General features: G+C 50.7%; 1 protein-coding gene across 1 annotated transcript; it reads right to left on the reverse strand.

The window, feature by feature from the left end:
* Positions 1–311: 311 nt before the first annotated feature.
* Positions 312–26,756, reverse strand: FADS3 (fatty acid desaturase 3). Its single transcript, XM_020968437.2, is given in 13 exon segments — positions 312–847; positions 2,210–2,335; positions 2,709–2,788; positions 3,538–3,634; positions 4,940–5,037; positions 5,909–5,985; positions 9,871–9,931; positions 10,669–10,791; positions 11,652–11,753; positions 13,300–13,325; positions 13,328–13,496; positions 14,580–14,690; positions 26,211–26,756. Coding segments are annotated over 13 exon segments (1,329 nt in total). The 5' UTR covers positions 26,418–26,756; the 3' UTR covers positions 312–795.
* Positions 26,757–27,479: the final 723 nt, after the last annotated feature.

The raw sequence follows: 27,479 nt of genomic DNA on the forward strand, positions 1-27,479 counted from the left end.
AAATTGAGCCTCAGTTTCTTCAACTGTAAAATAAAGTTTATGAAGCTTCTTCTAACTCTAGGCCTACGATCCTTTAATTTGAAAGCACAGAACAGCAGAAATATTAGGAACATAGCTGATGGGCAGTGCGGAAGGGGAAACAAGAAATCTACACATGCACACACACACACACACGCACCTGCACACATACACACACATATGTGTGTGCACGCATGCACTCCCTGGCTCCACAGAAAGAGCTTTCTCCCTTTACAGATAACGAACCTGAGACCAGAGAAGACTTACTCAGTGCACAAGTGACCAAAACTGTGTCCAGCTTATCGGTGTGTTTTTAATCATTAACCTACAGTGCTCACAAACCAGGCAGGAACTAGAGCCCAGCAGGAATCTCGGGCAGAGGCGGAGAACAGATCCAAGAAATACGTCTGCAGCGGGGTCTGGCCTGAGCCCATGTCCCTTGGGCAAGTGCCCCAGGATCTGTCCAGGTGGGGCCTGGGGCTGCAGGGCCAGAAAAGACCCAGAGAAGAGGCTGTGTCGGCCCAGGGGGAAAGCTGGGGCCCAGTTGTACAGGGCTGAGCTTGGTAGAGATGCCTTCTTCAAAGGGCTCACGCCCCTCCCCAACTCCCCCCCAAATCAGTTGTGGAGTGTGAGGCTGAGAGTCGGGGCGATGCAAGGGGTTCAGGCTTGGCCCGCACTGGGGGAGGCAGCAGCTTCCCTATGCAGGTGGGGCTGAATGCTCGCCTCCTAGGGCACAAGGTGGCAAGGTTGCCCCGGGCTTTCTCCACCTAGGCGGCTTCACTCATGGAGGTAAGCGTCCAACCAAGCATCACCATACTTCTTCAGGGACCTGTGGAAAGGGAAGGGACATTTTTACCAGCAGAGGGTGATGTCAGGGGGACGTGCTTGGAGACCTCCTCTTCCCCAGGGCCGTTGGGAAAAGCTGGTCAGAAATGGGGGTGGCCCTGGGACAAGGGGCAGCTGACTGGTCCACAAGGGCCCCCGGACCTTGACCTGAGTGATGCAGAGTTGTAAAGAAAGCAAGAGACTGGAAGTCAGGACATTTGGGTTCTCCCCAAGCCCTTCCAGCTAGTTGTGGGACCATAGATGAGACTTAGGGCTCCTCCTCTGTAAAATGAGGATCTCAAAGGTGGCTCCTAACTCTGATGTTGCTCTCATCCCTGGTATTCTCTGTTCTAGGGCCCTCCCAGCTCTGATATCCTCTGTTCTAAGCTCCATCCCAGCTCTAATGTTCACTGTTCTAAGGCCCCTCCCAGCTCTGACATCCTCTGTTCTAGGGCCCTCCCAGCTCTGATATCCTCTGTTCTAAGCTCCATCCCAGCTCTAATGTTCACTGTTCTAGGGCCCTCCCAGCTCTGACATCCTCTGTTCTAAGGCCCTCCCAGCTCTGATATCCTCTGTTCTAAGCTCCATCCCAGCTCTAATGTTCACTGTTCTAGGGCCCTCCCAGCTCTGACATCCTCTGTTCTAAGCTCCATCCCAGCTCTGACATCCTCTGTTCTAAGCTCCATCCCAGCTCTAATGTTCCCTGTTCTAAGGCCCCTCCCAGCTCTGACACCCTCTATTCTAAGTTTTCTCCCAGCTCTAATGTTCCCTATTCTAAGGCCCCTCCCAGCTCTGACATCCTCTGTTCTAAGGCCCTCCCAACTCTAAGGCCCTGCCCAGCTTTGACATCTTCTGTTCTAAGCTCCCTTCCAACTCTAATGTTCCCTGTTCTAAGGCCCCTCCCAGCTCTGACTTTCTATTTTATGATCCCCCTTTCATCTCTGACCTTGTTTTCTAAGCTCCACCTCTGACACTCCTCTGTGTTCTAAGCTCCCTCCCAACCTAGCTTCTCTGAAGCTTTACAAGACAGCCCATCCCACTTCTAGGTGGCTCTAATGGGTCACAGAATGCTTCCAGACCACCCTACGAACTGCTCCTAGGTCTCTCCCTGGGGGCTAAAAGAACAAGTCTAGAACCCCACCCATATGACAGCCCTTCAGATGCAGCTGTCCCATCACCCCACAAACCCAGAACCAAGAACGGGCAGGCGTTAAAGTTCCTTTGTGGGCCCTATGGACCCTCCTGGGGGCAGGGCCAAGAGAGAATGCCCCCAGTGCCAGACTAGACTAGCAGGGACACAGTCTGCTCTCCACTCCACATCTTCCCACTCCCCAGCTGAGTGCTTTGCACACAGTAGGCATATTACCTGACAATGTCCACCAGGGCTTTCAGGAAAGGCTTCACCTCGTAGCTGAGCCCGTGTTTGGCACAGAGAGACTTCACCAGGGGAGCAACCTTGTGGTAACTGTGCCGAGGCATTGTGGGAAAGAGGCTGGGAAAAACCGGGAGGAGAGAGGAGGGCTTGGGAGGCAGCATGGGACAGGGACCCTGAGCCCCATGGACTGAGGGGGCCGCCCGCTATCTGTGCGACCCCCTGGGCCTCCTTCCTTCATCGGTGCAATGATGAGGTTGGGCTAGGCGGCCTCTGACACCCCTTCCAGCACTCGAGCTGGGACCCCCAACCTCAGCCCACCTGCCCTCATTTCCCATCAGTCCTCCATCTACTCCTGGGACCTGGCAGGCAGAAAGTGACTTGGACCCAGCTGTCTGGACTCCAGACTGTTCACTTTCCCTAGGGCTTTAAAACACGGTCTCCTTTTTATCTGCACCCCCCAACTCCCTCCCCAGCTCATACCCCAACTCACTGATGTTCAATCTGGAAGTTGAGGTGGCCGCTGAACCAATCAATAAAGCGGGATTGCCTCACGTTACACGTGGCTGTCATCTGTGGGAAAGGGACCAGGATTGGGAAGGTCAGACAGGCACTTCCCCAGGACCCCAGGCACTGGACGGAAGGGGGCCTTGCTGGGCAGGGCGAGGCAAGCCCCAGATTGGGAGGCTTGGGGTCTGGGTTCCAATGCTGGCCCTTGCCTCTTACTTCCTGGCTAAGTGACCTCCCCGCTCTCGGCCTCAGTTTCCTCATCTGTAAAATGGGGACAATAATACTTTCGAGGAAATTGTTTTATGAAGGCCACTAGGTGGCACAGTGGATGGAGCTCCAGACCTAGAATCAGGAAGACCCACATTCACAGCCAGCTATAGCCTACGGATATCCATTTACATTAGACACTTAATTATTAGCCGGTGACGCTGGACAAGTCATAACATGTATATGCATAATTACATAATACACATGTTACATGTGTGTATATTTATCTATCTTTGCAAGCCCTGCAACAGTGTTACCTTTAATAAAGACCTAGCTTTGATAAAAGTCGTCACATTTGTAACGTCCTCAGTGCTACAGAAATGTGAATGGGGGAGCGCATCCGGGGAGTTGTCCCACCAGCCCTCAGCCCCTCCAGCCCTGCTAGACACCCCCCTTCCCAGGGATGGCTTCTTCGAGGGGACTTTCTGTCGGTAAGGTGCTTAGAAGTGGACGCCTCCCGAAAGTTGAGGGTGCCCTGACCACTCACCTTCCTTCCTGCTCTCCCAGGCCCCAGCCTTCCCTTCACACCACCCTGAGGTTCTCACCTGGGAGCTGACCCAGTCTCTGTGTTTCTCGCCGCCAATGTCCTTGGGAATGTGATTCATCTGGGTGATCCACACAAACCAGTGGCTCTCCAGGACCCTGGAGAGGAAGTGAAATGGGCCCTGCCTGCCAGGCTCTCTGGGGATGCCCCAAGAGCCCTGCTCGGGGGTGTCCTGGGGGAGCCAGGCCGAGTGAGGAGGGTGGGGGTGGCAGAGGGCAGCACCCACCGGCAGAAACCCCTCTAGTTCCTAAGTGGTGCCAGTGGCCTTCAAAGGTAGTCCACGCATGGGAGCACCCCAGAATGCCACCCTGGAGAGGCACAGTGGAATAAGAAGCAGGCCAAGTGCACTAGCACTTGGTGAGTGTGCGACCAGACACAAAATGAGGGCGCTGGACACAATGACCTCTCAGCTCACTCAGCTCTAAATCAGACCACACGGGGCGAGCTGGGAGTGGCCTCCCAAGCTGCTGAATCCACTCCTAACATTTTACAAATGAGGGAAATGAGGCCCAGGAAGTTCAATGACTTGCCCAAGGTCACACAGGGAATGGGCTTTAGAGGCAGGATTTGAACCCAGATCCCCAGACTCTAGACTCCATGGTCTTTGGATTGTAGGAGGAGGAACCTTGGAGTGGGGACCAAAAGAAGTGGATTCCAATCCCAGCTCTGCTACTTAATATTTCTTCTCCTTACGCCTCAGTTTCTTCATCTATAAAATGGGAACAGGAGTGCCTGAACTACCTACCTCACAGGGCTGGTTGATGCCGGGAAGAGCTTTGTAAACCTCTAGAACTGCCAGCTGTCCTTGTTATTGGGAAAGAAGGGAAGGCTGGGCTTTGGGAAGGTGGCATCAAGATAGAGACCTCGGGGCAGTTGGGGTAGCGAGGCAGGATCAGAGAGGTGTGAGAAGGCTGGCTTCTGGCCCCCTGGGACCTGCCAAAGGTCCTTTCCTCGCCTGAGTACTGATCATGTCCCTCTCCTGCTCAGTAATCACCTGGGGCTCCTGGTTACCTCCAGAATCCAACGTCCTCCCATCCCAGCCTGGCCCCTTCCCACCTTTCCAGTCTTTACCCCCTTTCTTCTAAGAAGCACCCACCCTGGCCTATCTGAGGTTCTTCAAATGCGATACCCCATCTCTACTACGCCTTTACCCAGTCCGTCCCCATCCTCACCCCGTCTCTGGGTTGGAGGCTTAGATCCCACCTTCTGGAGGATGCCTTTCTGGCCCCCTTGCCGCTACTGCTAGGGCTTTCTGGGATCGCGTCCCATTTACCCTGTGCATCACCCATATGGACCTCTTAGGTGCTCTGAGGGCAGGGACTTTTTAATAAATGCGTTGACTGACTGACTGACTGAATGAATGTGAATGAAAGTGTGAAAGCGGCTGCCAGTCCCAGACATACCTGACAGAGATGAAGAAGAACAGGGTTCCTGGGATGCCGTAGAAGGGCATGTAGGACATGAAGAATCGGACATAAAAACTGAGGGCCCAGAGTAGGTCCTAGGGAGACGGGGAGGCGGTCAGGACCCTCAGTGCCTTCCCCCTGGGTCTTCTCTTCCCCTTCCATCCCACTCTGAGGGAGAGCTCGGGACCAGGTGTGGAACAGGCACCCAATGAACCCGGGAGGAGGGGAGGGAGGAAGCTGGGGCGGGGAGCAATTCTTTCCAATTTCCATTCCGTTCAGCTCCAAAACACCCAGGCTCACAGGGCTTGGCTGGATTCACTGGTTTTCTCGCTAGTTCCCTGGAGCATTCTCTGCCTGCCTCTGTCTGTCTCTGAGTCTGTCTGTCTCTGTTTCTCATTCCTTCTACCTCTGTCCCTGTCACCCCTCAGTCAGACTATCTCTGTTTCTGTCTCTGTCTCTATCTCGGTTTCTACCACCTCTCTACCTCTGTCTCTCTTCTGTCTGTCTGCCTCTCTGTCTCTGTCTCTGTGTGTGTCTCTCTCCCTCTCTTCTCTCTGTCTCTGTCTCTCTGGCTTTGTCTCTGTTTCTCTCTCCCTCTTTGTCCCCACTTCTCTCCTCTCTCCCTGTGTCTCTTTCCCTCCCTCCTTTCTGTCTCTGTCTTTCTCTGTCTGTCTCTCTCCCTCTCTCTCTCTCCCCACCTCTCTCCTCTCTCCCTGTCTCTTTCCCTCCCTCCTTCTTTCTGTCTCTATCTCTGTCTGTGTTTGTCTCTCCCCCTCCCCACCCCCTCTTCTCTCTCTGTGTCTCTCCCTCCCTCCCTCCTTCTCTCTGTCTGTCTGTCTGTCTCACACACACCACACACACACACACACAGTCTTTTCAAGACAGCTCCCTCCACCATCCTCCCACACTGTCTGCCTCCTCCCTCACCACCTTCCCCCAGGATTACCCCCCCGCCCCATCACTCACCGTCCACCTCATGCACACCAGCATATACGCCAGGTTTTCCACCTCAAAATTCACCAGTGTGAGGAGGGGTGGCCCAACTGTGGGGGAAGAGCAGACACTGTCAGCAGGGGAGGGGCCCCAGCAGCCTTATCCCAGGGCTTCATGGAGAGATGGCTTAGCTGCTCAGGGGGTGCCTAGAACAAAGGCTGAGGTGAGGGTGAGGACTCATAGATCCAGACCTGGAAAAGTCCTTCAAGCGCACTGAGTTTAACTGCCACGTTTTACAAATGAGGAAACTGAGGCCCAGAGAGGTAGACTTGGAAAGAAGCCATACTGAGTTCCCCTCTTGGGGAAGGCAGAAGAAGCCTCATTGAAAATGGCAGGAGGGGCAGCTAGGTGGTGCAGTGGATAGAGCACTGGCCCTGGAGTCAGGAGGACCTGAGTTCAAACCTGCCCTCAGACACTTGACACTTACTAGCTGTGTGATCCTGGGCAAGTCACTTAACCCCATTGCCTAGCAAAAGAGAAAGAGAGGAAGAGAGGAAGAGAGAAAGAAAGAGAGGAAGAGAGGAAGAGAGGAAGAGAGGAAGAGAGGAAGAGAGGAAGAGAGGAAGAGAGGAAGAGAGGAAGAGAGGAAGAGAGGAAGAGAAAGAGAGAGAGAAAGAGAGAAAGAGAGAGAAAGAGAGAAAGAGAGAAAGAAAGAAAGAAAGAAAGAGATGTCTGAAAGGCAGTTGGGGATGTGAGATTGGAGGTCAGCAGAGAGTTTGGGACAGGAGAGGTAGATTTAAGAGTCATCAGCACAGAGAAAATAAATCCATGGGAGCTGATAAGATCCCCAAGTGAAGCAGTATAGAGGGAGAAGAGAAGGCCTGGGACTGAACCCTGAGGTACCCCTGTGGTTACCAGGTGTGTCCTGGAGGAAGATCCAGCAAAGGAGACAGAGGAGGAGTGGGGGGAGAGAGGGGGAGAGAGAGAGGGGGAGAGAGAGAGAGAGAGAGAGAGAGAGAGAGAGAGAGAGAGAGAGAGAGAGAGAGAGAGAGAGACGTGTCCTGAATATCCAGAGAGAAGAGAGTATCCAGGAGGAGGGGTGATCTACAATTTCAAAAGGCACAGAGAGGTCAAGGAGAATGAGAATTGAGAAAAGGTCACTGGATTCAGCAACTAAGAGGGCATTAATAACTTTGGAGAGAGCCATTTCCTTGGAATGATTGGGTCAGAAGGCAGACTGAAAGGGCAGAAGAGATATAGGACAGGTGTAGGGATGGAAGGACCGAGGAGACTTGGGCAAGTTTGGAGACAGTAGGAAATGAGCCATTAGAAGGGGAAAGACTAAAAATCAGTGCAACAGTAGGAGGTAACAGGGGCAATCTGGTGGAGGTGACCAGATGAAACAGGATTGCTTTAATAGGTAGAAGGGTTAAGCTTGTTCAGAAGTAAGGGTGCCTCATCATGGGAGACAGGGGAGAAGGAGGAGGTGGCAGAAGGGCCCTGGTTGATAGATGAGGAAGAGGGAAGAAGAGGGAGCTCACAGCAGACGGCTGTTTTTCTTAAGAATGTGAGGCAAGATACTCAACTGGGGTGAGGGGAGCCATGGCAGGGAGCAGCAGTGGATGTGGGGATTGGATAAGGCAGTAAAGTGGGATTGCCTAGCAGCAGTGAGGGCCCAGTTAAGTATCATCAGTAACATCAATTTGTAGTGGACCCAGAACAAATGGGTGTGTAATTTTCTCCCTCTTCATTTAGCAACTTGTGTGTAGGAGTGAAGGCGGCAGATGGTGGAAGAAGCCAAGGCTGAGGCTCAGCTGGGCATAATCAGGGATAAGCTAACGAGGCTATCAGGAGAGGAATTTAGTGCAAAGTTGAATTGGTTCATGCAGGGAACATGGCCTAGGAGAGAAGTAAGGGGCCAAGGAATTAGAGTGCAGATGAAGAGTTTTGTAGGGGACAGGTTTTGCAAGGGAAAGGAAAAGGGAGAGGTGAAAAAGACACTAGGCTGTTGTCATTTGGGGGAATTTTTGAATTCTTGAACATGGAGGTAGTCCATTTGTGGGGAATGGCTAGATCATACCCTTGGTCATACCCATTTTGTGCATGGCTGAGGTAGAGTGGAAAAGTAGCTCATGGGAAGGGACTAGGTTGAGGAACTGAATGGTTAGGGTCCTTGAGGGAGAGTCACTATGAATGTTGAAGTCCCCTAGCAGGACGGCAGCAGTTGGGGAGGAGAGGAAAAGTGTGAGCCAGGTATCAAACTCATTGAGGACAGAAAGGGAGTGCCATGGAGGTCTATACACAGCAGCTACCTGGACTTTGATTGGGCGGTAGATATAAGTAGCATGAACCTCAAAGGGAAAGAGGCTGTTGAGTGATGGAGGCAGGGAGAGAGCCTGGAAGAGACAGGGTGGAGGAGAATGGGAGCCAGTACTGGGAAGGGTGACCAGGGAAGCTGTATCATGGGGGTGAGGGGTAGGGGAGGACCAGGATTCAGTAGGAGCTGGAAGAAGGAAAGTTTTAGGATGAAGGAAAGGTTGTTGCCTATGGAATGAGTATTCCAGAGGGACCATGGAAGAGGTAGCTAGCATTTGGTTGGGACTTTAGGAACGGATGTGAGGGAGATGAGAATATGGAATCTGATGGGGTGAGGTGCAGCGGGGGTTTTGATGCTGACCTACAGGGGTTCAGAATCACTTCTCCAGGCTAAACAGGAAGAATGATCCTCATTTCGATGGGTTCAAGACCCTTCCCCATTGTTACAGTTAAAATAATTAAGCCAAGTATCATCCAGACAAGCGATTTATTGCAAAACAAAGTATCCAAGAACCTAGAACTTTGGTTTTTACCCGGTTAATATACAGTTTGGAAGGAATGGAAAACAGGATGAAAGGGTTAAGACGTCTGATTGCTTACTGGAGGAGAGGATCTGGAGACAATGTGGTGCAGGTGAGGGTTTGCTGGAGAGGGATTGGGAGATAATCAGGAGACTGAAGAGAGAAGGAAAAGAGGTAGTTTGTGACATTCTTTTAGTTGGGTGACTCTCAGTGGGGTAGGGGGAAGGGTAATTTTGTGACTTCTCCCACCTTGGGTGATTTTGAGACTTAACTTCACAAAATGGTGGATAAAGGCAAAATGGAGTCACTAAGGCTATTTTAATATTATACCAGCCCAGTCATCTTCCAGTTTATCAACAACCTTCTTAATCTGTGGTCTCCAGAACGGAACACAGTCCTCCAAATAAGGTCTAACCAGGGCAAAGTCCACTGAGGCAATCTCCACCCCTTATTTCTGGATCACCAGCCCAGGATTATCCTATGAGCTTTCTTGGTTGCTCTATTCCACTGCTGACTCATTCTGACTCACACTTGTGGCCCACTAAAACCCCCAGGTCTTTTTTAGAATGACTGCTGCATAAGCATCCTTCCCTATCTTATACTTGTAAGGTTGATTTGTGTGTGTGTGTGTGTGTGTGTGTGTGTGTGTGTGTGTGTGTGTGCCTAAGTATAAGACTTTCTATTTATCCCAGGGAGTTTTGTCTTATTAGATTGAGCCTGATTGTATGACCTGGACCTGGAGATAGGAAGACCTGAGTTCAAATCTTGCTCGGGTATTTTTCTAGCTATATGACATTGAGCAAGTCTCTTCATCTCTGCCTGCCTCAGTTTCCTCAAATGTAAAATGCAAAATTGTAGCATAATAATAGCACCTCCCTCCCAGGGTTGTGGTGAGGATCAAATGAGATAACATTTGTAGTGTTCAGCACATAATAGGTACATGTCTCCTTCCCTCTCCCCCTCTATCCCCCCCACCCCGCTTTTGGACATTGACTCTGTCATACAGTGTTTTAATTATCCTTTCCAGTTTGGGGTCATCAGCAAACTTGAGCAGTTCACCTATTCCTTTATCCAAGTCCCATCTAGCCCCAGGCCCTAAGATCTAGGAAGACAGATAGCCAGGTGGGTGTGGGAGCCCCCAGGAACCAAAGCACTCACTTAGGAAGAAATACTGGTGTTGATGGTTGTAGGGTAGATACCGCCGCTTCTTCTTGCCATACTGGAGGACAAGGAGGAAAAAGGTGAGCTGGGTGAGGAGAGAAGAATGGCCTGGGAACATGGGGAGCTCCTTCTGTGAGTCTTGGGTGATAAAAATCCCCCCAGTGATAGCTGCTTTGGTCACGCGGTGGCCAGAATGAAAGGCTGCCTGTCTCCAGTCCATGAGTCCCATCCTTTCTTTATGAGCAGATAAGCAAGATCTGCCTCCTGACTTATTTTTCTACCAGCATGGCTGGGGCCGTAGCATCACCCACACTCTCACCTTCATGTGCTCTTAATGGACAGGGATCAGAAGTCTAGCCTGTGGTCTAGGTCAGGGCTTCTGAGCATGGTTGGGATTATGGTCCTGTCCATGACTGGGCTTAGGGAGGCCAGTCTATGACCAGGATTAAGAAGCCCGGTCGGTGGCTGGGACCAGAGGGGATAGTCGATATTTGGGGTCAAGAAGTCCTGTCCATGCCTGAGGTCAGAGATGTAACAGAAGGAAGCCCCTTGGGTCAGATGAAAATCTCTCTTCCCCAACCCTAAACTTTTGTCTCTGCTCTCAACAACCCTAAGCAAATTAATCTTCAGCTGGGGAGCAAAGTAAAATGGGTCCCCCCTCCACCCCTGAACCGGCTCTCTATCTAGGCTTGGTGGAGCCACGAGGATCACAGAGCCTGAACTCTATTCACCTCCTCCCTCTCCCTCCAGAGGCTGGAGGGCCGCCCTTGATGGCATGGAGTGCGCAGCCAATACCTCCACTGATGACTCTCCCAGGAGAAAGACAGGAGCCAATGTCACATCTGGGTCCTTGTAGAAGACATTGGGCTTGGCGTGGTGCTGGAAGTGACGGAAGTTCCACCAGTGGGCTGAGAAACCCTGTGGAACCAGGAGGGGAAGATGAGGTCAAGTTCAAGGCACAGAAGGCACCAGAGTAGGGGTGGAAAGGAAGGAAGGAAGGGGCTGGTACCTGAAGGGGCTTATCTGACCACATACTCCAAGACGCCCTTTCCAAAGCAGGCTGGGCACATCCCCACAAGCCCAGGCCAGGATATCAGAAGTCCAGGGTCTCTTGTCCCCTCCTGCCCGCCCCCCTGCTTCACCTCTCTAGGAAAAGACTCCTCAAGTGGCAATCCCCCCTCAAGCACAGGTGGAGCTTGGTGTTCCATTATGGAACTGTCAGATGTCAGAGCTAGGAGGGACCATAGGGCAGAACATAAAATGTTAGAGCTGGAAGGGACCTTAGAACGCAGAATGTTCAAGTAGAAGGGCTCTTAGAACATGGGATGTTAGACCTAGGAAGGACCTATGAGCAAAGAACTTAGACTGTATGAGCTGGAGGGATCTTAGAAAAGAGAATGTTACAAGAAGGGCTCTTAGAACATGGGATGTTAGGCCTAGAAAAGACCTGAGGACACAAAATGTTAGAGCTGGAGGGACCTTAGAACATGGACACTTGGATCTGGACAAGACCTTAGATGACCTGAATGATCTTATCCAGACCCAAACCCCTTCATTTTTCGGATGAGGAGAAGTGAACCACCCAACATGACATAAGGAGTTAGTGGGAGTCCAAATAAGGCTTCCTAACATCTAGATGGGGGTCCTTGTCACTCTCCTTGGCCGTCTCTCCAAGCTCAAGGGAAGGGAGCTTTGGCTTTCCTGAGGGAAGGAGGAATAGGTGGACTCCACCCCCACCCCCCCACACACACATCCAGGGTCCAGCCCCTAGTCATTACCTTCAACTGTCCCATCACAAACTGCTGGGCCACATGGTTCCACTTGGACTTCTTGAAGACAGACACATGTCCGAGGTCATGCTGCAGACACCAAGATTGAGCCTGGGGAGAGAAGCCATAGAGGTGGCTCAGAGGGCTTGGGCAGAAGGCACCCAGCCAATGATCCCACTCATGGGATTCAACTTGAAAAACCCTTATTAAGCCTTTAGTGTGTGTGGCCCTGTCCTTGGTGCTAGGCACACAGAGACAAACCAAAAAACAGTTCCTATCTTCACAGACCCTAAAGGGAGGAAGTGGGAGGTGGCAGAGAGGCACCTTTATAGGATATGAGGTAGAAAACGATGGGGATATGGAGGAGATCCAGACAAAGGGCTCCAGAAAAACCTGAGGAGGGACAGATCGCTTCATCTGGGGGAATCAGGGTGGGCTTCAAGGAGGAGGGGGCACCCACGCTGAGCCTTGAAGGAAGGGGATTTTAACCCAAGCCTCCAGATTACAGGTAGGGTTGTCTAGTGGATAGAGCACTAAACTAAGTTGGAAAGACCTGGATCACCACACTTGCAGTTGATTTACAGCTGTGTGACTATGGGGTTCTTGGCCTCAGTTTCCTCATCTGTAAAAATGGGGACAATAATAGCTCTGACCTGATGGGTTTGTTGTGAGGCTCAAATAAGATAATAGGCACTCCGCAAAACTTTATAAATCCCTTCATAATTGTTGGCCATTATTATGACAACCCAGCTATCAGAGCACAGGGGAATGACCACAGAAACAAGACAGGGCAGTCTGATACCAGGGATTATAGCTATCATCCTTAGAGAGATAGGGCACCTCAGGGGTCATCTAGTCCAGTGCCTTCATTTTAAGAAGAAGGAAACTGAGGCCCAGAGAAATGACTGGTCAAGGGTGACATAGCATGTGAGGCAGGATTGTAATTCAGGGCTTTCTGACTCCACAGTGAATACTCCACCCAGCTTCCCTCAGGTCATCAAGCAGAGAAGAGATGTGATACTGAGTTGGACAGGTAACTCACTAACCTTTCCTGATTGCTGAGGGCCATGAATGCCACACTAAGGTTTATTATATAAGGTGCCCATCAGGAACCACTGAAGAATTTCAGGGCCAGACCCGTCTTTGTTTCTGATATTGCCTTGGTAAGAGGTGGGGTGAAACCTCTGGATCAGGGAGGCAATAACAGGGTTTGCTCACCCTTCTCTTCATCCCCACCCCCTACTCTACTCCACAGCCTGAAAATCTGATTTACACCAAGAGGAGGAGAAGTAAGGCCCTGTGGATACAGTATGAATGTAGGGTGGGGGGACCTTCAAAAGGCAACTCTGTCCAAAGAAACCTCATTTACACAAAAGATAAAGAAATGGGAATAAGGGATGCAGGAGGGTCTACCCTGGGATGGAGCTCCATCCATCATACCTTCTCCCCTTGCACTTAAAATGCTTTTTTTAATTAACAAAAATTCAGCAAAAACACACATTTTTCAGGAGCCCTGCCTCATCTGTTGTATAAAATGGTGGCCTGCTTTCATACAGCCTTATCTCAATTATCAGGGATGTATGACAGCCAGCTTCGCAGCTTAAGCAGACTCCCACATTCTATGACCCCTCCAGGTCCCCAGCCCAAGAGTGCTCACCTGGGAGATGGCCAGGACCACAGCAGCAAGATGGTGGGGACCCAGCCATTGCCCAGGAGGTAGACCATCAGCCAGGCGAAACCCTCCATGAGCAGAATGTGGCCCAACATTAGGGAGAAGAATTCGGTGTCGACCTCAAATAGCTTCATGTCCTCTGCAGTCTTGCGCAGGGCACGGAAATCCTCAATCAGCTGCTCCTAGTGGGGAGAGGAGTGGGGTGAGTCTGACAGGTTTCTGAGTCTGTCCCAGCCCTAAATCTGGGATCCTGAGTCTTCTTCCCAGTCCCCATCTGGGGACCCAGCCCACCTCCCTGGCCAGGCAGGAAGAAGACAAGCACACAACGCCAAAGATACTTTAGGGTCTCTGGATGCTGTCCCACCCCCCCACCATTTTCCACAAACTCTTCTCTCTCTGAGGAGTGAAATGGATCTCTGAGTGAAATAGGCCACCTTGAGTGGTGGTGAGGTCCCTGTCACTAGAGGCCTTGTTGTAGAGGGCACTCCTGCTTCAGGCAGATGTTGGATACCCTCAGAGATGCCCTTCCACAGCTGTGTGAATCTATGATTGAAGCACAGCTGTCCCATTCTACAGATGAGAAAATGGAGGCCTCTGGAGGGGAGTGCCTGACCCAAGGTCACCCTTGGGTGGGACTCCCAAATCCAACACTATTTCCACCTCACCATCATGGATGTGATGACCATGACTTAGAGGTCTGAAGAAGAGGTACTAAGGGTTGTCCGGAGGATGGGTCAGCAGAGAAGGAATTTTTTTAAAGTGCCATACACCCATCCATCCATCCAGGACTTCTCATTCATCCACTGATCTGTTCAATGAACAGCCATTGATTGAGTGGGATTTACTTAGGACTTTTCTCGAAGTTCTTTCCCACTTATCATCTCACTCCATACTTCTTGAGGACCTGGACAGTCCAGAAGATCCTTATTCTCATTTAAGGCAGCCATCATGGAATGGAAAGAGTAAGGAATATAGATGAGACTGTTCTTGAAACCTGTCTGCAGCTTACTTCCTCCAGCACCTTGGGCAGCTCTCTTTCCATCACTGGGCCTTAGTTTCTCATCTATAAAATGAGCCAGCTGGACTAGGCAATCTCTGAGGGTCTCTCCAAGATCCTATAATGTAATGGGGAGCCACAGAAGCCTTCTGAGCAACGCAGGGACGAGGTTAGGCTCTGGGGACTGGGGAATGCCTGGTTGCGTACTGGTGGCACAAGGAGCCTCATCTCTGCTCTCATCTCCCCACAGAAAGTGACCTTAACTCACATTTTGCTCTCTGTCGTGGCTGGGCTCTCCAGGGGCCAGCTCCCCAATCTGCAGGGGCTTCAAGAACTTCTTCACAAAGCACAGGTCCTGGTGGAAGGCGTGGAAGGCATCCTAGGTGGGGAGAAGAGATGCAGGGACAGTCACAGACAAGACCCCCAGGAGAGGACAGCAGATCTTTGCTCAACAGGCTTCTGCCAGCCCTAATTGTTCTCCACCCTCTTGGTAGCCAAGCTAGGTCACCAGCCTGAGTCACCAGCCTAGGTCTATGACTCTGGACCCCGAGGCTGGAGTAGAGACCAGAGCAGTGCAGGCGGACCAGGCTTTAGAGCCAACTGCACCAAGGAAACTTTACCATAGTTTAAATTGTTCACTTGTTGCATATCTCCCCCATGAGATTGGAAACTCCTTGAGGGCAGGGAGTGTCTTTTGCCTTTCTTTGCATCCTCAGTCTTTAGCACTTTGTAGGCATTTAATTTAATGATTGATTACTCATAAGGCAACTCTGTAAATATGAACTATTGAGATCCTGTGGTTAACCCTTCCTGTTAAGGTCCTTTGAAAACTGGATTAATTGTGATGGACAGCTCTCCAGCAGACTTTTATCCTTGGATTTTCAGAAGCTCTTTCCCTCTGAATGGGACAGCCACAGCCCCACACAGAGAGGAAATCAGCATTGAATCTCCAACTAGGAAGGGACTTGGAAAGCCCTCTGCTCTAAGCTGACTAGGAATAGCAATAGCTTCTCTAGACACCAAGCCTCAATGGGGGTCTTTCAGCTCTACCCCAACACACACAGGTGCACACACACTTCCAGAGGCAGGCCGCTTCTCTCTCCATACAGCTGTGATGGTCAAGGATCTTCCTCCCTGCATCTGCCCCCTCCTAGTTCTGCCTGGGACCAAGCAGAAAAATCTAATTGAATCCTCCTTCTCCACGACAGACAGCCCTTCAAATCCTCAGAGGAAGCTACCTTCCTCCCTTCCCCCTTCACTCCATCTTTTCTTCTCTAGGTCCTTCAACCCAGGGCCCAAAGCCCACGGCCATCTTGGCTACTCTCTTCTGGGTAGCTCCTAGTTCTCACTATCTATCCTTCCTAAAATAGGACACCCCTAGTTGATTCCAACCTTCCCCAAGACAGAGTCCAGCAAGATTACTGCCTCCCTCCTCATTGCTTTTCTTAATGCATCCTGGGAAAGCATGAGTTCTTTGGCCATCCCAACACTCTATCAGTTCACATAGAGTTTGCAGTCTGCTCAAACTCCCAGACTTTTTAAGAGGAGCTATTGTCTGGCACCCTTCCCCCCCATTTATGCTCAGGAAGCTGATTTTTTAAAAACCTTTTTGTTCAAACAAGTTTCATTAATGTCCCTTGTCATTACATCAGCCGTTTCTGGAAATACTCCATCTCTAATTGTAGTGACCAAGCTTGATCATGGAGAAGAGGCAAGACAATGCCCCCCCCTTGTAGAAGTGGGGGACTACAGGTGTGGACTATTGGAAACACCGTCAGCCACTGCAGATGTGTTGATTGGCTTGGGCCAGCAGGTTTTTTTTGTTTTCTTTTAAAATCTTTTTAATGAGGGAAAGGACGGTCAGATTTTGAAATGAAGGTCATGTAAAAACAAAAGATGTCCATACTAATCAGATAAAAAATCATACACTGACAGCATTCTACCTAAAGAACTCCTAACCTCTCTCCACCAAGAAGGCAGAAGTTGGCCATACTGTGGGTTTCATCCCTGCCCTTTCAGTGAGTTATTCATAAACCTGATGTAGGACTCTCTCTCTCTCTCCATATATATATATACACACACATACATATATGCACATATACCATACATATATGTATATGTGTGTGCATATGTATGTGTAGATATATGTATATATCCCTATTTAATTTCATTTTATTATATTTGACCTTTCATTCTAGCCTATGAATATCTTTATAGCCAGCCTATTAACCCTGGCCTATCATGGGTTAGCTGACCCTCTCATGATCGGGCCACCTTATTATACTTCCATCCAAACTAGTGATAAAAATGTTAAACAGCATAGGGTAGATCCCTGGGGCACTCCACTAGAGGCTTCCCTATAGGCTGCTATAGATCCACTGAAGAATATTCCTTGGGTCTGGTCACTGAAGTTCTGAAGACACCTGACTGTCCTATCCCACAGACCAGAGTTCTCCAGTTTTTTTCCCCCGGAAGACTGGCATGAGAGACTTTGTCAAACGCTCTGCTGAAATCTCAGCAAACTAGGATGTTCTCTGCAGCGTCCTCTAGATTGACCTGTCAAAAAAAGGGAATGAGGTCAGCCTGTCACTGCCTCTTCTTGATGAAGCCATCCTGGATTTTTGTGATCACTTCCCTTTTAAATGCCCACTGACCATGTAATGAATGGATGTATGGGTGAAGCAGAAAAAGAAGGGGGAGGCATCCTCTGGAGTTGTGATTCTCAAACTTTTTTGTCTCAGGACACCTTTATACTCTTAAAAACTATTGAGCTCTGAGACAGATAGGTGGCGCAGAGGATGGAGCATCGACCTTGGTGGCAGGAGGACCTGAGTTCAAATGCAGTCTCAGACCAGATGCTTGACATTGACACTTACTAGCTGTGTGACCCTGGGCAAGTCACTTAACCCCGATTGCCTCCAAAAAAAAATTCACTTATCTTTGGGCCTACATTTCCCCATCATTAAAATGAGAGCATTGAACCAAGGCCTCTTCTAATTTTAAACCCTAAGGGCCAGGTTAATTTCTCACCTCCATGGAAGTGAACTCCACCAGGGTAAAGGAGGAAGCCTGGGCCTCCAGTTCTTCTCATCAGGAGCAAACTATGGAAAGCCCCTGAGCTCTGGAGCCAGAGGACTTGGTTTAACCAGTCGGCCAGTCAACGAACATTTATTAAGCGCCTGCTATGTGCCAGACGCTCTGCTAAGCAGAGTCCAACTTCTGCCTCTGTTAATTCCTGTTTGACCCTCAGACCCTAATCCCTTCCCTTTCCTGGGTCTCAGGTTTCTTATCTGTAAGATGAGGGGAGGGGGGCATATTTGCCTCTTGAGATGCCATCTACCTCCAGATCTCTGCTCCTACGATTGGGAAGGAACACGGCTTCAGTCCTGGGAGAATTGATGGGAGGTTGGCGGGAGGGGACTGAAGCAGACAGACCCTCTGGGAGCTTGTGAGACCCAGTCTGGAGGCCACACACACACACACACACACACACACACACACACACACACACACACCCCTACAGATTTCTATTTATAGCCTGCGCTCTGGGGGTGAGGTCACTACTGGCCTCTTCCCCATCTAGCCGCAGCCCAACAGGGGATGAGTCATGTTTCCTCTTCCCCCAGAGGCACTTCCCGTCTCCCTGGATACCTCAGCAAGGTAGGGAGGGGGGCTGCTGCTAGGCAGTGTAGGAACAGAGGGGCAGGCGGGGAGGCATCATAATAAGAGAGATGTGGAGAAGTCTGTGCTCTGCTTGGAGTCAGGAAGATCCCCCTGTCTCTGACAAGCACTTACCAGCCCTGTGACCCTGGGCAAATCACTCATCCTTTCTGAGCTTAGTTTCTTCATCTATAAAGTGGGCATAACAGCACCTTTGTCACAGAGGGCCAGTGTGAGGTTGAGATGAGATAATACACATAAATGGCTTTGTAAATGTTACTGCATTATAAATGCCAGCCATGGTGATGATTTTCTGGACCAGACTTCTGAGGTCAGTACTTACCAATACCTGTAAATTCTCGTCTTTGAGATTTCCAGGAAATGCAGAAACGTTAGGTGCCTATGGACTGTGACCAGCAGGGCCTGAAGGCTGGAATTAAGCCCTGCTCTTCCTGACTCTGAGACCTAGCACTCTAGTTCCTACCATGTACTTATCCTTAAAACAGCATTATAATAATAGGTAAGAACATTTCAGTGTGCTTTCTGGGAAATAAGAGAACATAAGCCTTGATATTCCCACTTTACAGGCAAAGAAAATGAGGTTCAGAAAAGGAATCTGTCCAGGATCAAGAGAAAGCTAACCACACCAAACGGAGAAAGTCCTGGCCTCGTGTGGGATGGGAGCTTGACTCTGGCCCTACCACTCCCTGGGTGTGGTGAGCAATCCCCCAGCTCTCTGAGCATCTACTCCTGCAGAAAAAGGTCATTAGCCTTTCTCTGTCTCCCTCATGGGGCCCGTCTGAGAAGAGTGCTCAGGAAGCCTTCAAGCATCGTGGGAAGGCAAGGTGTGCTGTGGACACACAGGAGAAGCAACAGCCCCAGAAGTCCAGCCTCATCTGCAAAACAGGGAGCACAAAAGAAAGCAGTGACTTGCTTGAGCTCTCCCCTAAACCCCCCCCCAAATCCCTGTAAAAATGACTCTAAACAAAACAGGGAGCACATCTGGGGCTGAGGGGGAAGCCCAGGATTGGTGTGCAATCAGGAAAGCTTCACAGAGGAGGAAGCATTTGAGTCAGGCTTTCAAGGGTAGGTAAGAATTCAACAGACAAACAAGGGGAAGGCATAAAGAACAGAATGATCCAGGTTTGGAGGTGGGAGATAGCGGCACATGTACAGTAACCAAGTTAACAAGTATTTATTAAGAACCCACTATGTGTCGGGCACTGTGTTCAGTACTGATAGACCTGAAAAGTGTAAAAAGTAGGGGCTGAGAGGCACCATTTTGCAGAGAGCCTTAAAGAATTTAAAGAAAGTCTCTTGAATAGCCAGATGGGGCAGTCTGAATTCTCTTCACCAGGTAGTAGGAGCTAAGAAGAGTTTTGAGCAGAGCAGATCTGAATATAAGATGGATAGATATGTGTATAAGAAATGTTAGTCTAGGGGCCAAGTGAAGGGTGGGAACTTGGGGAGGGCTCTGAAGACCTGGAAGGAGAGGATCAAATGGATTTAAATACCCTTTGTCATGGTATTCCCTCTCCCTCCTGGGCAAAGTATGTGGTGGCTATCATACGCAGGAGATGTGACTCCTGACTGGACTGAGAGAGCATTGAGAGTGATGCTGTAAGTCTGTGTAAGGGGCAGACACATTGAGAGAGAACCACCAGGGGGAGACAACACGCAAACTTGAATGTCAGGCTGGGAGCCACAGATGTGTAAGGGGGAGCCAGCCTCCAATTTCTCCCTCCATCTCCAGTGCTTGCAACTCTACAGATGGCTGAGACCGAATCTGTTCTCGGTAAGATCATTCCCTCTCTCCTGATTTGAGCTGAAGTGTTTTATCTCCCTCCAGCTCAATGACTTCTTTCCTACATGTTTTCTGTGGTCCATTATAATCTGAGTAACTTTCCTGACTGCTATTTACTGTCTTGGCTGGATAAATGGGTTTTGCTTGCTTGCCTCTGTGGTAGGAAGGAACTAAGCTGGAAAGAGCAAGCTAAGAGCCATCCTTCCCCTTGAGGCAGTTCAGGGAAGGAACTTCTCAGTTCCTTAGACCCATACCCTTACATAAGAAATATTTAAGGCATGGCAGATGGATATAATTCTAGGCTGATATCCTTCCTAGACACTAGTGGGGAGGCTGTGGTTTGCAAAAGCAAGAATGAGAACCAGACCAGGCCATACATGGGAACAAAGAACCAGGTGCTAAAGTCTTGGGGGTGCCCTGCCCACCCAGCCAGCCCACTTCAACTCTGAGGCATCTTAGACAATCAATCTGCTTTCTCTATGTCAACTACCACTGTACACCCTGCGGGCATCAAGAAGATACTGGGATCCCGTGTAAAGACCAGGGCAGCCTTTTGAGGAGAGGACAGGGATGGGGATCAGTTTGGGTATGGTGGCACGTGGCAAGCAGCTCAGCCCACTGTACTCACATTTGATTGCGCTACAGTTACAGTGAGGTGGCATGGAATGTCATTCCCGGCCCCCAAGTCACCTTGAAGGAGGGGCAATCTTCCAGCCTCCCCCAAGGCATGGGCTTGGTCCCAGCTTTGCTCTTCGGCTATAGGGAGAAGCAGCCTAGGTCGGAGTGGCACCATGAGTCTGCCTCAGGTTCCCGTGGGTACTACGTGTCTCAGGAGCCTGTGTGGAGCTCAGTGTCTTTCACAGTGCAGTCTGAAAGGAGGGCACGACTCTGGCCATGGGATCATGGGAGGCTCAAGCATGAGAAGCTCTTATTCTGAGTCACAGAGTGGGGAGACAGGGAAGAAAAAACGGTGGCCAGGTCTTGTGCTTGGCCTCTTGGGTTGTTTTCCTAGGAAGCAACAGCAATCTCTACAATGCTCCTGGGTTCTCAGGCTATGTGCTCTGTGAATACTATTGGCTTTCTGCGCTGACATCTTCTGGGTACTTCAGCCTGTAGTGCTGGGTGGAGAAGTCCAACAAACCCAGCAGGACTCTGGGAGGCCAAGTCCTGCATTCTAAGGCTCCCTCCAGCTCTGATGTTTCCTATTCAAAGATCCTTATCAGCTCAGACATTCTATGTCCTGGTTCCTTCTAGCTCCGACCTCCAGGTTCTAAGATCTCTTTTGGCACTAATGTTCTACATTCTTTGTCCAGCTCTAACATTCTGGGTTCTAAGGACCCTTTCAGAACTAGTGTTTTACATTCAACGTTCTAAGGTCCCTTCCAGCTCCGACCTCCAGGTTCTAAGATCTCTTTTGGCACTAACATTCTACATTCTGTGTCCAGCTCTAACATTCTGGGTTCTAAGGACCCTTTCAGAACTAATGTTTTACATTCAGTGTTCTAAGGTCTCTTCCAGCTCTGATATCCAGATTTTAAGATCTCTTTCAGCACTAATGTTCTACATTCTGTGTTTTAAGGTCCCTTTCAGCACTAATGTTCTGAATTCAATGTTCTAAGGTCCCTTCCAGCTCTGACATTAAGGTTCTAATATTTCCTTCAGCACTAACATTCTACATTCATGTTCTAAGGTCCTTTCCAGTTCTGACATTCTGGGTTCTAAGATCTCTTTCAGAACTAATGTTCTACATTCTATGTTCTAAGGACCTACCTATCTCTGACATTTTATGTTTTAAGGTTCCTTTTGGCCTTTATCATTCTAAAGTCCCTTCCAGCACTAATATTTGGCACTCTGTGTTCTAAGATCCCTTCAAGCTCTGACATTCTGTGTTCCACCATTCCACGTTCTAAAGACATTGTGTTCTAAGGCCCCTCCCAGCTATGACCTATATTCTAAGGTCACTCTATGGTTCTGATCTATGTGCAAACATGGGGCCTTGAGGCTTCCCCAGACAACCCCCTAGAATACTGACTGAGCCCTCAGCTCTCAGTGGCTGCTTTGCCCTGCTCTCCCCCAAGATTAGCATCAAGGGTGTGCTAATAAAGGTTCAACAACTGACTGTCTGGGGGGAAACGTGCCTATGACATACTTTGAAGCTTGAACCGCAATCATAAACCTTTTCTGCTCCATTTTCATAAGTCTGGACAATCAATTGGCCAAGTGAAGTCCTGAGTCGTAGCGTTTGCTGATTTCTGGAGTGTAAACGCTCACACTGAAAATATGAACAATCAAAGGGCAGTGGATGGAGCATCCACCCTGGAATCAGGAGGGCCTGAGTTCAAATGCAGCCTTAGACACTTGACACTTACTAGCTGTGGGACCCTGTGCAAGTCACTTAAACTTGATTGCCTCCAAAAGAGAAAAAAAGAAAAAATATATATAACAATCAGCTCTCCTGACTCTCCACTAACATGCTCTTCCTCTGCCTCACCTCCACCTCTGAGCCTCCCTGACCTCCTGCTACTGAACTCCTTCCCTGGTCTCCCTCTCCACTACCTCTGTGTGAGGACCTTCTGTGTCTCTGGGCTTATCTTGTACGTGCCCAGTTATTTATACATTGTCTTCCCATTAGAATGTAAACTTCTGGAGGGCAGGAATGATTCTTGTCTTTCTTTATACACACACACACACACACACACACACACACACACACACAAGCTTAGTCTGGAATATAAGAAGCAAGCCTTCAGTCAATGATTTTGACCAAGTGACCAATGACCAGCTGGCATAGGTATGGACAAGGTGGGCAGCCAGAAGGAAGGGCTCCCTTCCACGAGGCTGCCCCCAGCCCAAAGAGCAGCTCAGTGCTACCTCCTAGGATGCCCAACCTATGACCTCACTTAAAACAACCAGAGGAATGTCCAGCCAGGAGGAGTCTGGGGCGGAAAGACTTTTGTCGCAGGAATGTGGGAACTCCTACTGGGCTGGGTGGGACTAAGAGAGAAGGGAGCTAATAATAATGTAACACCCCCCCCCCTTGCATGGAAAGCACTTTCCTCTGGAGGGATAGGACCAAAGCAGCAGCTGAAGGCCCCGCTCCCCCAGGACCCAAAGTCAGACCAAACAATTCCTCTCCTCCACCCCTTGCCTGTATGCCCAGATAGAGCCTCCAGATGTCCAGGGCCAGCCCTGAACATGGCAACCTGATAAGGAAGGCGTTTCCCAACAGCGACCCCAGAAACAAAGGGAGCTCCGAGTCATGATCTAGGCTTGAGCTAACGCTCGCTAAAGGCTTCCACCGGCTGGAGCAAGCTGGCCGAGCCGCTGGCCAAGCCTTTGGCCAATCGCCTCAGACCGTTGCTCAGAATGCCTAGGTTGCCGCAGTTCAGCCATTTTTCAATCCTGTCTTCCTGACCCCTTTTGGAGTTTTCTCGGCAAAGACACTGAAGTGTATTCAGCTGATTTTACAGATGAGGAAACTGAGGCAAACAGGGATTGAATTGCTTGCCCAGGGTCACCCAGCTAGTAAATATCTGAGGTCAAATTTGAACTCAGGTTTCAAGCCTGGCACTCCGTACTGTGCCAGCTAGCTGCCCCTTAGAATGCACATTACACACATACACACACACCCACATCCATCCACCCACCCACAGCCACACACACACCTGGCTCCTGGATTCAGTTGTTTAAATTACCCAGTTCAACAAGCACAAATTTAGTGAGATCCCAACCCTGCGCTAGGCACTGTGGGAGAGCGAAGGGAAAGAAGAAAGGGGACCTGCCCTCAGGAAATTTGTCATCTTACTTTCTCTGCATGTGGAGTTGGGGGACCAGGGCTCAGATTCTAACTTTGCTACTTGTCACCTGTGTGATCTGGAACAAGTTACTTCACCTCTATGGAGCTCAGTTTACCCATCTGTAAAATGAGGAGGGATTGGATTAGATGATATCTGAAGCCCCCTTTTAACTCTGCTACAAGATGAGCAGAAGGCTCTGCTACTCACTTGATGTAGCCAGGGCTGTCTAGGGTCCCTTCCAGCTCTTGCTAGGTGCCAGAGCCTAACTGAGTGGTTCTGACAAGAAAGTGTGGAGTTCTGAGAAGGGAGACCATGGTAGAGCTGTGCAATCAGGGTGGGCTTCCTGGAGAAAGTGGGTCTTAAAGAAAGAGTAAGATTTGGATGGAGGGAGAGGAGGAGGCTGGTATGGCCTCATTTAGACACACACACACACACACACACACACACACACACACACTTACACACATGCACATTCATTCCTACTTGGCTCATGGGACAACTGTTGCTGCATGCCCCATAGCCCTAGTTTCTAGAGGAGAGCTGCCAGAGACATAGCTTTCCACTGCTGGGTGTTCATGGTTCCCTTGACCAAAAACATACTAGCTTCCTATGAACAGCCTCCCAGTTACTGGTCTTCCGGACTCAGGCCCTGGACTCTCAAGGGACAGAGGAAAACTTCCCCCGGAAGTCTTGGAGGCCCAGACAGGCCTGTTTCCATCCTGAGTGTGGAGAAGGGAGCAGGAAAGTGGGTGAGCAGCAAAGCAGGGCTGGTGCTGTGGACAAGCTGAGGAGGTGGCTACCTTCACGATGGAGGAGGATTGGAGCGGTCCCTGCCTTAACTGACATCTTTAGACATTCATTTCTTTGGCTACTGAAGGACTCTCAGACTTCCAGAGTGCCCCGGGAGAGGCTGCACCCCAGGCCTTTTTGATCAGTACTTTGGAGGGGAATCTGCCTGGCAGCCTCAGTGGGCAGAGAATGGGAGGGCAGAGCCAGAAAGAGGCAGGAATCACCCAAGACTTCACTTTCTTCACAATATTAACCTGACATGCTTGGTTCCCTGGGACCAACTAGGCATGGGCTATACGACAAAGATGGCTGAACTTAGAGTCCTAAGATCTGAGTTCAAATTCCAGCTCTACACTGTACTTGCTGTGTGACAGAGGATAAGCCATTACCTTTCTCTGGGCTCCTGCTTCCTCTTTTATGAAGTGAGAACAAGGATTCTTCCCTGTTACAGCAGAGTTTTGAAAGCAGAACGGTGTGCTTGGGAGGTAGTGAGCTCCCTGTCCCTTGCGGCCTCCAAGCACAGGAGCCTCTGAGCACCCCCCCCAGCACTGGAATTATGGGGTTCCATAATCCTTGCCCAGTACTGGGGTGAAGAAATGTTATCTAACACCGCTATTTATACAGTTGTGAAGCCCTGACGTTGTTGTAGGCACAATTCCCTTTTCATTGACGGGGCAGCAGGAGCCCCCCTCATTTCCTCACCCACCCACCCCCTCAACGCAGAGGGAGCTACTCTTCCAGGAGCTCCACCCTGGTGGAAAAGGGCCTGGCACGTGCTGTCCAGCCTGGGGAGAACAGTGACTCACTCACACCCAGGGCTGGTGCCCGGCATGGCTGTCTGAGCCAGTCTCCTGGAAGCCAGACGATGGGACCCAGCCTTCCTGCCTGTGCAGGGGATCTGCCTCCCTCTGGAAGCTAAACTTGGCCCCTGCCTCCTTACATGAGTGCAAGGAAGGGGCCCCAGGTGAGGGCACCTGGCCAGAAACTGCCCTGGAAGACAGCAAGCAGGCTTTAACTAAGGCAACCTGCTGAAGAGGCTAGAGCGCCCTATGACCTTGGACACTTACTGCCTGTGTAGCTCTGGGCAAGTTCCTTTCCCTCTCTCAGCCTTAGTTTCCTCATCTGAAAAGTGGGGATTCCAATAGCCTGAAGGTCGTCTCCTCAGCTCTAATCATTCGGGAACTGACCACAGTCTCAGCTGGGTCTTTGCATTAGGATTAGGGCCGTGGGAAAACAAAAGCGCCCCCTCCTCGCATGCCTGTCCAGCCCCTAGGACGCTTTCCTGGGACAGGCAGGTCCCACTCTCTAACCAGCCTGTGACCTGGCACATAATGGGACTCGGGCTGAACATGTCACCTTCGTCCTCCAGGGCTGTCAGACTTCAAACGCTCTGTCAAAGCCCTGTGAGTCACAGGTAACAGCCAGGACTTGAACTTGAAACCTCTGCCAGGACGCTCCCCACACTGCCGTTCCCTCTCGCCTCGGAGCCTCGGTGGGTCACCAGAGCCCGATGACAACAGGGGCCCCTGGGCAGTGGGACTCGGGCCAGGGCAAGGGCCTGCGCAGCTGGAGAGCGCACAGGTCCCAGACGCCTCTGCCTCTCACCCGCCCGGTCCCTTTCCGTGAGCTGCCTTTGAACTCGGCGCCCTGGGACAGAAATTCGAAGGCACCACCGCCGGCACCCGGGAGCTGCAGGTAGCGCGGCCCCTAGGGACCTCGGGTCCAGAGCTGGGGCTCCCCCTCCCCCCAGCTCCCTCGGAAGGACATCGCCCAGAAAGCAAAGGCCACCCAAGGAGTGCCGGGGCGTGTGCTGGGGCGTGTGCGGGAGAGGGGGCGAAGGTCTCCCTACCGTAGCATCCTCTCCCGCATGGTGGCTGATGAGGCGGCTGCCTCCGGGGTGCCGATCGGCCCACCGGGTGATGTCATACACCTTCCGCTGTATCACCAGCCACTTGTCCGTGGGCAGGCAGTGCTTCCGGATCTCCTCCCAGCTGTAGGTGGGCACGGGGGTCTCTCGCGCTCCGCTGCCCTCCCCAGGCTGCCCCGGCTCCCCCATGGCCCCTCTCGTTGCCCCAACGTTAGGCTCCGGGCTGCTGAGCCCCTCCGCGCCTGAGTGCCCCGCTTCCCTCGGCCTTTTCGGACGCCGGGGCTATAGGGCCCCCAGCAGCGGTCTCCCTCTTCCCAGGCGGTCCTCTCTTCTCTCTGTGCTGGCTCTCCTCCTCCCGGGAGCCTCTCCTGCCCCAGCCACCCTGCCTGTTCCTTCTCCCTTCCCAGAGGCTCTCTCAGCCTCAAAGAACTTTTCCCCCGCTTATAAATCCATTGACAGCGGAGCTCAGCCTCGCCCCCTCCTTCTCCTCCACATCCTCCTCTCGTCATCCTCTCTGGCCGTTTCACAGCCACCGGGAGTAGAGAGCCTGGGCACCAATCCAAAGCCTGTGTCAACAGGCCTGGGAACCTGCCATTGGCTGGCCTGGGCTCCAGGAAGGGTTGCCCCTGAATCAGGGAGCCAGTCACTGGCCCCTCCAACACCATCCCCATATGCCCAGGCTGCCCCACCCTAGGGCTGCCTGGAAAGGCGAAGCACTTTAAAATACCTAGCATGGGTCTGGGGCAGCATTTGAACTCAGACCTTCCTGTTCCCAAGGCATTGTGCCACCTAGGTAGCAGAACAGAGAGGGGAACAGAAGCAGGGTGGGGAGAGCGCACCAGTTTGGGAATCAAGAAGACTGGCTTAGGAGGGACCCTGGAAAACTTGCTCAACCTCAGTTTCCTCATCTGTAAAACAGGGATAATAATAGCACCTACCACCCAAGGTTGAATCAAATGAGATAATAATGTTTGTAGAGTGTTTTACAAAACTCAAAGAATTATTTAAGTGATAATAATTCTTATTGCTCATTAGACCAAGTACCTTTTAGTTACTTAGACTAGAGCCACATTACCTGCACGCCTCTGCAGGGGTGGGGAGGAGAAAGGATGCATCCTTCCTTGCAAAAGCCCAGTTTACAAAGCGCTGACATTTTTTTGATGTGTGTGTGTGTATCTATCTATCTATCTATCTATCTATCTATCTATCTATCTATCTACACACACATATGTGAGGCAATTGAGGTAAGTG

Source organism: Phascolarctos cinereus, unplaced genomic scaffold (assembly GCF_003287225.1).
Source record: "Phascolarctos cinereus isolate Bilbo 61053 unplaced genomic scaffold, phaCin_HiC Scaffold_9;HRSCAF=440, whole genome shotgun sequence".
In the NCBI taxonomy this organism is placed as follows: domain Eukaryota; kingdom Metazoa; phylum Chordata; class Mammalia; order Diprotodontia; family Phascolarctidae; genus Phascolarctos; species Phascolarctos cinereus.